The 8,678-nt window shown below is 43.3% G+C and overlaps 1 protein-coding gene across 1 annotated transcript; it reads left to right on the top strand.

Moving 5' to 3' along the window:
- The first annotated feature begins 538 nt into the window (after positions 1–538).
- LOC100191844 (Transmembrane 9 superfamily member 9) lies at positions 539–4,483 on the top strand. The gene is made up of 7 exons (NM_001137268.1): positions 539–694; positions 1,797–1,961; positions 2,065–2,174; positions 2,252–2,357; positions 2,459–2,571; positions 2,677–2,830; positions 3,105–4,483. Exons 1-7 carry the CDS (start codon positions 581–583, stop codon positions 4,260–4,262), a joined length of 1,920 nt encoding a protein of 639 aa, NP_001130740.1. The 5' UTR covers positions 539–580; the 3' UTR covers positions 4,263–4,483.
- Positions 4,484–8,678: the final 4,195 nt, after the last annotated feature.

Here is an 8,678-nt window from a genome sequence, read left to right as displayed (position 1 = left end):
TTCAAATTATAACCATTCTCTTCTTTTTAAATTATAAGTCGTTCCAATATTTTTAGATATATAACAAAAACTATACATTTGAATAGTATGTCTAGAGCATGTATACTTGAGTGACCAATGAGCATTGAATTTGACTGCATATGATGGATTTAGGATTTATTCGATGTGTAATACTTTTAAGGTATGTAAAATTTTTTAGTTTTTAAAAGATGTTTACAAGAACATAAAATGTCAGTTAGTATTTTTTGAATTTTAATGTATCTTATATTAGAATATGTTCATTGCGTAGCAACGCACGGACATTCACCTGGTTACGATAATAATTCAGGAAGGTAGAATAGACTTTTTCCATTTTCAATAGAGTGAGCTGTCGGGTGGAGAGGGCTCTGGCCCAAAGCCCATTTGACTTCCCTTGAAACGCAAGCCCATTCAGTGGATAGGCCCGTTCACCATTTCTCATCGTTCAATTCAGAGTCTGACATATCAGAGAAGGGCCACAGCACAGAGAGTGACTGTCTGCCAGCGCCAGACTGCCAGTGGACTGCGAGGGAGCGCCTCCGCCTCAGATCCAACCCCACCGATGCGAGCTCCGGCGATGCTCCGCTGGGCCGCGGCGGCGCTCGCCGCGCTCCTCGCCGCCTCACCGGCCGCCGCGTTCTATCTACCCGGCGTGGCGCCCAACGACTTCCATAAGGTCCAAATTCCCTTCGCTTATTCCCACCTTCCTTGTAACGTAACGGTTCTCCCCATCCTTTCGCGCTGGATCTCGACGGCCAGATCCATAGTTTGGTGTTTATCGAGTTGGATGCGAGCGGTGGTGTTTGGGATCTCGGGGTCCTGCTGCTCTCGCTCGCTCCCTTACTCTTACTCTTACTCGTGCCGTTGCGGGTGGCACACGCTGTTCTCTCACCTGACATCATAATCGTTGGCGCTTCTGTGCGCAGTTGTGTAGTCTGACGAATTGCGTGCTTGTCGTTTCATTTCTGCACGGTGCTGCTCAGTGCTAATGACGCACCACCACTTCAATTGCTCCCTGACATTTGATCGGATGCATTTGGAATTCGAGACTAATGGCATTCACTTTTGGCCAGGTCCCTGCTTCAAATCTCAATGTTGAGGCAAAAGCGTTTTCCCCTTAGCGATGATAAATAATCGAAGACATTATAGTTGGTCTAAAGTTTGTGTAATGTTATTGAATCGTATATTTGAACTTTAAATAAGAAAATTGTGCGGTGAGTATGCCACGGTATGTGTTCAAAATGCGCAGAGCACACAACAATCTGCACCCAGATGTACTCAAATCTGTACTCACTTGTATTCAAGATGTGCAGTTCTTCATTTTTTTGTACATACATCAAATGCTCCATTTGATCTCAGAAGGTAAATTTCATGTTTCATTGTATACATGATACTTATAGTTTGAACTTGGCAGCTGCAGATGATATTTTCTTGACAATAAGCTGTTGTCACGCAAACCATTCTCCGTTCTGTTTCTCTTGTTTCTGGTTGCTTCGTGTAACATGTGAATCCACCCTACTCTCTGACAGTCATATGTGCCCATGCATAACGCTAGCTGATTCAATGAATGATGACAACACATTATTTTCAGATCCTTAAAAAGCATGTATGTGTCCTAGTAGTTGCGTTTACAGAAAAGAATGTCAAATTGTGTATGTTTCAATCGTTTGAGCTACGGGGATGATCAGAGAATTACATTTCCTTCTTAAATCATAGCCTTTTATTTTACTGAAATATGTGTTGTGTGTTCTAATTGGTTCATACATAATTTTCTGCAGAAAGATCCACTTTTGGTGAAGGTGAATAAGCTGACATCCACGAAGACGCAACTTCCCTACTCATATTACTCTCTTCCTTTCTGTAAACCAAACACGATAGTTGACAGTGCAGAGAATCTTGGAGAAGTTCTGCGTGGTGATCGCATTGAGAACTCTCCTTATGTGGTCAGTACTAGATTACTGCTTGTCACATATTCAGCATTGTAATTTGTAATGTACCAAATCACTGAGTCGTCATGCACTTTGCCGTTTTACGTTTGTGTTGTAGTTTGAGATGGGGGAACCCAAGATGTGCCAGATTATCTGCAAAGCAAAAATTGATGATAAACAGGCAAAGGAGCTCAAGGAAAAAATAGAGGATGAGTATCGGGTGAACATGTACGGATTTTATATGTGGCACTGTAATTTTGATTGCATGAAAAATGCTGCAGTTACATAACGTATTTTCTTCACAGGATTCTTGACAATCTCCCACTAGTTGTTCCTCTTGCAAGGCAGGATAGGGGTGCTACTGTTTACCAGGCTGGATATCATGTTGGTGTCAAGGGCCAATACGCTGGTGTAAGTTTGTGTGCTCAGCTGGTGTTTTACTTTTAACAGTGTGTAGGTCTCCTTTTTTCTTGAGAGGGTGGAGTTATCTTATTACAAAATATATGTTACAGAACAATGATAAGAAGTCCTTTATCCACAATCACTTGGCATTTTTAGTAAAATACCACAAGGATGAAACTACAGATCTCTCTAGAATTGTTGGATTTGAGGTCAAACCATTCAGGTTAGTTTTAGTTATGCTTGCCCTATTTTGTTAGTATGATGCCTTTCACGCTGACACTATCTTGTTTACTAACTTATACTTTTTTTGTTAAATTTCTCATGCCAGTATCAATCACCAGTTTGAAGGGCCGTGGAATGATAAAAACACTCGTTTAATCACATGTGATCCTCATGCCAGCAAGCTTCTGGTAAACTCAGATACTCCTCAGGAGGTTGAAGCCGGGAAGGAAATCATATTTACCTATGATGTAGGCTTCGAGGTGATGTTTCTCACATCTGCTTCTCTTTTTGTGCCCTAACATCTTTCCTTAATACTCCCTCTGATTCTTAGTGTAGACCATTTAGGATGGTGACACGGTCTTAAATGTGACACTTGACCTGCAATTTTTCTAAAAGTATGTTTTCTATATATATTATAGAAGTATTTTCCATGTTGAATCTATCACATGAACTGCGTTGTCAAGTTACTTAACATACATTTTAAAATTTGAGTTTGTTTTAATGTTTTCTGATTTGCTTGGTATTGCTCTGCAGGAGAGTGATATCAAGTGGGCTTCTCGCTGGGACACCTACTTGTTAATGATAGATGATCAAATTCACTGGTTTTCTATTGTGAACTCTCTCATGATCGTACTCTTCTTATCTGGGATGGTGGCAATGATTATGCTCCGCACCCTGTATAGAGATATCTCTAGGTACAATCAGCTTGAAACTGAAGAAGAAACCCAAGAGGAGACAGGATGGAAGCTTGTTCATGGAGACGTATTCCGCCCTCCTGCAAACTCTGACTTACTCTGTGTCTGTGTTGGGACTGGTGTTCAGTTCTTCGGTATGCTGCTAGTAACCATGATCTTTGCTGTTCTGGGTTTCCTTTCACCATCAAACCGGGGAGGACTGATGACTGCCATGCTGCTCACTTGGGTCTTGATGGGGTTGTTTGCTGGATATGCTTCTTCACGCCTGTATAAGATGTTGAAAGGATCAGAATGGAAGAGCATCACCCTGAGGACCGCCTTCCTGTTTCCTGGGATTGCTTTCGGTATTTTCTTCGTCCTTAATGCTCTAATATGGGGGGAGAAGTCGTCTGGCGCTGTTCCTTTCACCACAATGTTTGCCTTGGTCCTCCTCTGGTTTGGTATCTCGGTTCCTCTTGTATTTGTCGGGAGCTATCTGGGCTTCAAGCAACCTGCCATTGAGGCTCCGGTGAAGACGAACAAGATCCCGAGACAGGTCCCCGAGCAAGCTTGGTACATGAACCCTGCCTTCACCATTCTGATTGGTGGCATACTTCCGTTCGGAGCAGTCTTCATCGAGCTCTTCTTCATCCTGACGTCGATCTGGCTTCATCAGTTCTACTACATCTTTGGCTTCCTGTTCCTGGTGTTCATTATCCTCATCGTCACCTGTGCGGAGATCACAATCGTGCTGTGCTATTTCCAACTGTGCAGTGAGGACTACCTGTGGTGGTGGAGGTCCTTTCTGACTTCAGGATCATCAGCAATCTACCTCTTCCTGTATGCCGGGTTCTACTTCTTCACTAAGCTGCAGATCACTAAGGTGGTGTCGGGCATGCTGTACTTTGGCTACATGCTTCTTGCCTCGTTCGCTTTCTGTGTGCTCACCGGTACGATCGGCTTCTACGCCTGCTTCTGCTTCACAAGATTGATTTATTCTTCTGTGAAGATCGACTAGGCATGTTCCATGGGCCTGCAGCGAGTATGCCCATTGCGTTTTTTTCATGAATTTTCAGTGCAGCTGTACTTTTGGTGTTAGCTTATAAACCATTTATGCTCACTGTGGTTCAGAGTTGTACAAGGATAGGACACTACTGCTAGCTTTATATGGGGTAATTTTAACTTGTGCTGTTGAGAACTGCTGCATACGTTCAATCCATAGTCTCGTTATCGTCTGCCACCCCTTTCCTGCTTCAGCTGCATGATGATGTCCATACGTGCTTGGCTTTCATCAAGAAAATGTTAGCTTCATCTCCACAGAATATTTCGGGGACTCCGGCGGCACTCATCCTCACCAGGCGAATACCGTACTTGATCAGTTTATGCAAAATATTCGAAGCGTATGAATGTTAGTAGTTAGGTGATTAATGATGGGTATCCATTTTACGAATTTCGGATGAATGTTCGGATCGATATGTATCTTGGCTTCGGCTTCGTTCAGATCAGCTAATTTTAATTTTTTTATAAGCTATAATAGTGGAAGTGAGCTAGCCAATTGCTTTTTTATAAGCTAGATGATCGAATACTTCAAATTAGACCGTAGATAGTGTAAACTAGGCTGTTTGAATCAGCTATAAATTTTTTTGACAGCTAGCAACCTATATCAGGGGCTAGTTTGGAAACTTCATTTTCTCAAGAGATTCTTATTTTCCTAAAGGAAAATAAACTAATTTCTCTTGTGAAAAGGAAAATTCCATTAAAAATAGGGTTCCCAAACTAGCCCTAATAAATCAAAACAAGACTTTAGATATTTTATTTTTATGAAATAATCTCCAGGTTGAGTCTTCAAGTCAAATCCAAAATAACCTCTTGTAACTTTTAAGGGCTTGTGTTTAGAAGTGAAGTATTTTTTAGTTTCTAAAGAATATCATGGTTTTAGTAAAAACCATAGTATTTTATGTCATAAGGGCATGTTTGATAATGTAGTTTTAAAATACTATAGTTTTGAAATACCGTAGTTTATAATTGTACATGACACAAATATTACAATATTGCCTTACCATAGTAAAACCACAGTATAACTTAAAATCGAGACGTGTTTTGTTTCATTAGAAATAACATAAGAAAACTGAGGTCCCGAGTGGACTTTTCAAAACTCCTAAAATTCCACAGTTTTGAGTAAACTATGATATTTAAAATTGTGTTTTACTTGTACCAACCAAACACTTTTTAGCTTCCAATACCACAGTATTATCAAATAACAAAGTATTGTCTCAAAACTGCAAAAATACCAAGCTTCCAAACAGAGCCTAAGGTGTTTGGTTGTATTTTTGAAAACTATGTTTTCAAAACCATGATAAAGGTGGAAGCATTGGTTCTACGGGGATGTTATGTGCTTCTACCCATGATGTAAAAACAAAAGAATGCGTGGCACCAGTATCAAATAATACTTTTGTTGGATGTGATTCGACTGGAAACATACCTACTGTCACGTCCTGAGCATCCTGGATTGCTTCGGCCTCCAAGTGGTTCACCTTTCCACAGTTGTAGGCCTGACTACGACCTCCTGATGCTTGCTGTGGTGCTCCTTGTCTTGCTGAGGTGTTGAAAGCTGGTGACTGCCGAGTTGTCTTCTTTGGACAATGATACGCCCAGTGACCTTATTCCCCACATCGGAAACATGTGCGACCTCCTCCTTGCACTGGAGCTGCTGGGTTGTTCTGGTTGGTTGCTGGGGCAGGAAGGCGAGGTGCCTGGTTGTTCTGACGTTGGTACTGATTTCCTCCCTGCTGGTTGTTCTGATGGTACTGTTGCTGCTGCTGAGGGAACTGCCTCTGGTATTACTGTTGACGCTGATGCTGGTGCTGGTGACCTTGAGGGTGATCTTGCTTGAACTGCTGAGGTGGGTTGCCTGATTAGCGGGGACGACTGCTACTCTCGGTCTGAGATCCACCAGTCTTGCGTTTCCTGTCCTCCATCTTCTGGTGCTTCCTTTCAGTCATTATGGCTCTGTCGATCAAATGCTGGTCTTGTTGCTGTTGCACTTGCTGCATTGCTGCTAAGATCTGACCAATCGCTTGGACTGCTTGAGTTTGCATCAAGAACATCTGCTCAATAGTCATCGAGGGTGGCGGTGGCAACTACTGCTGAGCTGCCTCCTCCTGGGGTGCCTGCTGCTCCTGCTGAGCACGTCTTCCATCTCTACGCCTGTTCTCAGACATATGTAGAAATCACACACACATCAGATCTGACTCTACAATCTTTCAGCATAAGAAAAGATATATGGAAATCTTCATAGCACTGAACAATTGATCATCTTCACTGACTCTCAAACACAGCTTCTCAGATAAAGAGGAAAGAGGAAATAAAGGGATTGCCCAACTAAATAACTAACTTTATTAATAACTACAACAAGTTGCAGGGGATGCCCACACCTTAGTAACAATCATTACAAAGATTCCACTTCATTACGAGTTCATCATGACATGCATCAAAACATATGATAAGCAAACTAACTCTAACTAAGACTAACACACTGAATTAAGCATTATTATAGACTCCGACTCTGTCGATCTATGGCTCCAAATCTATCTGGGTCCTGCAGTCTGGGGTGCCATAATCAAAGCGACCACGGGGCTATAGGATCTAGGACACCGGCTAGAGGAGGGGGGGTGAATAGACGGTTTTGACTAAAATCACCAACACTAGGGAAATTTAATCAATATAACAAGAGGTATAAATTCTCTAGTGATAACAAGTAAACAATCTATGAGAATCAACTAGGGTGATTGAATACTTGATGAACAATATGCAAAATACTAATCACTTGCACGACAATAAGTAATGCAAGAATCTAAAGACACCGAATTTTATCCCGTGATATCGGTGATTTGCCGATCACCCCTAATCCACGTTGAGGTGGACTTCAAGCTCTCACTTGCTCCTCTATCAAGACACAACTTGATCTTTGAGCCAAGTGGACAAGAAATCACTCAATACCTCGATTCCACTAATGTCACCTTTGCTGCTCCGGCGAGGTAGGCGCGAACCCCTCACAATCAACACCGCGGCTTCTCCACAATCTTCTTGGAGAGCTCGACGGAGACAATCACCCGAGCCGTCGAGGAGGCGGCAACCTCCAAGAGTAACAAGCTGATGACGCTTGCTCGGTGTACCACCTAGTGCCTCAAGAATCTCCAATGGATGCAAATGCACTAGGAACACTCAATCTCTCACTAGAATGCAATCTCAAGCAAAGAGTGTGAGAGAGTGAGTTGGAGGATCACAAATGAGCTCAATGTGTGCAAGGAATGGCCAAGCAAGCCCTCACACATGAGCTCCCCTTCTATTTATAGTCCCTCTCTCAAATCCAACCGTTATGAGCAAAAGACACATGTTATGCGCACACGCGGACGATCCGCACCCTAGGGCCGGACGGTCCGCCGTATGCATAACGGCTATTTTTCCTGTTTGAAATCTGTCAGAGCTGTTAGAAAAGTAAGGTCTGGATAGTCCGCCCACCCAGGTCGGACCGTCCACGACCTAACAACATGGACCACCAGAGCTCGGACCAACTGGAGTTAACACATGCGGACCATCCGCCTACAAGGCCAGACGGTCCGTGACCTGGGAGACAGTACTGTCCGGACTTATCCTTCGGACAGTCCGTAGTACAAATCCCAAAAACCACACAGCCCCTGCCCAAACCAAATTTGGCACCTGCGGACGGTCCGCCCATCAAGGCCGAACGGTCCGAACTATAATTCAGGGACTGTGCCGAGAGTAGCCACCTCTGGTCAGGACTGCGGACGGTCCGGCCCCAAGGCCCGGACGGTCCGCAGTACAAATGAACCGAACTTGTCCGAAGTGAACAGACTTCGGACCCCACTGGAGGATCGCAGACGGTCCGCCCTCAAGGCCCGGACGGTCCACGCATCCCAAGACATGGCACTTTTCAAACACGCTTTTGAAAGGATTTTTAACTCATGAAATTTGAAGCGTTGTTAGTCCTCATGCAAATGCAACCACTAGATGCTCTATGAGGCACTAAGTTTTACACAGATCAAAGTCATTGACCTCTCTTAATAGTACGGCTATCTAACCTACTAATCCGGTCAAGTATCTTCTCTAAACTCCTGGAGAACGGCAAAAACAAAACCTATGTTATACCTGAAAGGGAAATAGGCTGACACCTTTTCCTAATTAATTTTGGTGGTTGAATTGCCCAACATAAATAATTGGACTAACTAGCTTGCTCTAGATTATAAGTTTTACAGGTGCCAAAGGTTCACAACAAAACCAATAAAAAGACCAAGAAAGGGTTCAATCAAAGAGAGCAAAAGACAACCGAAGTGTGCCCTGGTCTAGGGCACCAGACTGTCTGGTGTGCCACCGGACAGTGTCCGGTGCACCAGGGAACCAAACTCCGAACTGC

Source organism: Zea mays, chromosome 1 (assembly GCF_902167145.1).
Source record: "Zea mays cultivar B73 chromosome 1, Zm-B73-REFERENCE-NAM-5.0, whole genome shotgun sequence".
NCBI classification, from domain to species: Eukaryota; Viridiplantae; Streptophyta; class Magnoliopsida; order Poales; family Poaceae; genus Zea; species Zea mays.
The sequence above is the reverse complement of the archived record's forward strand: the minus strand, read 5'-3'. Positions and strand labels throughout refer to the sequence as shown.

What these genes read in the sequence shown, in the direction of transcription:
- LOC100191844 (NM_001137268.1), top strand. Translation starts at nt 581, where the DNA reads ATGCGAGCTCCGGCGATGCTCCGCTGGGCCGCGGCGGCGCTCGCCGCG. An exon ending in CGCCCAACGACTTCCATAAG is followed by an intron (nt 695 to 1,796) that starts GTCCAAATTCCC and finishes AATTTTCTGCAG; the next exon opens with AAAGATCCACTTTTGGTGAA. An exon ending in GATGAGTATCGGGTGAACAT is followed by an intron (nt 2,175 to 2,251) that starts GTACGGATTTTA and finishes TTTTCTTCACAG; the next exon opens with GATTCTTGACAATCTCCCAC.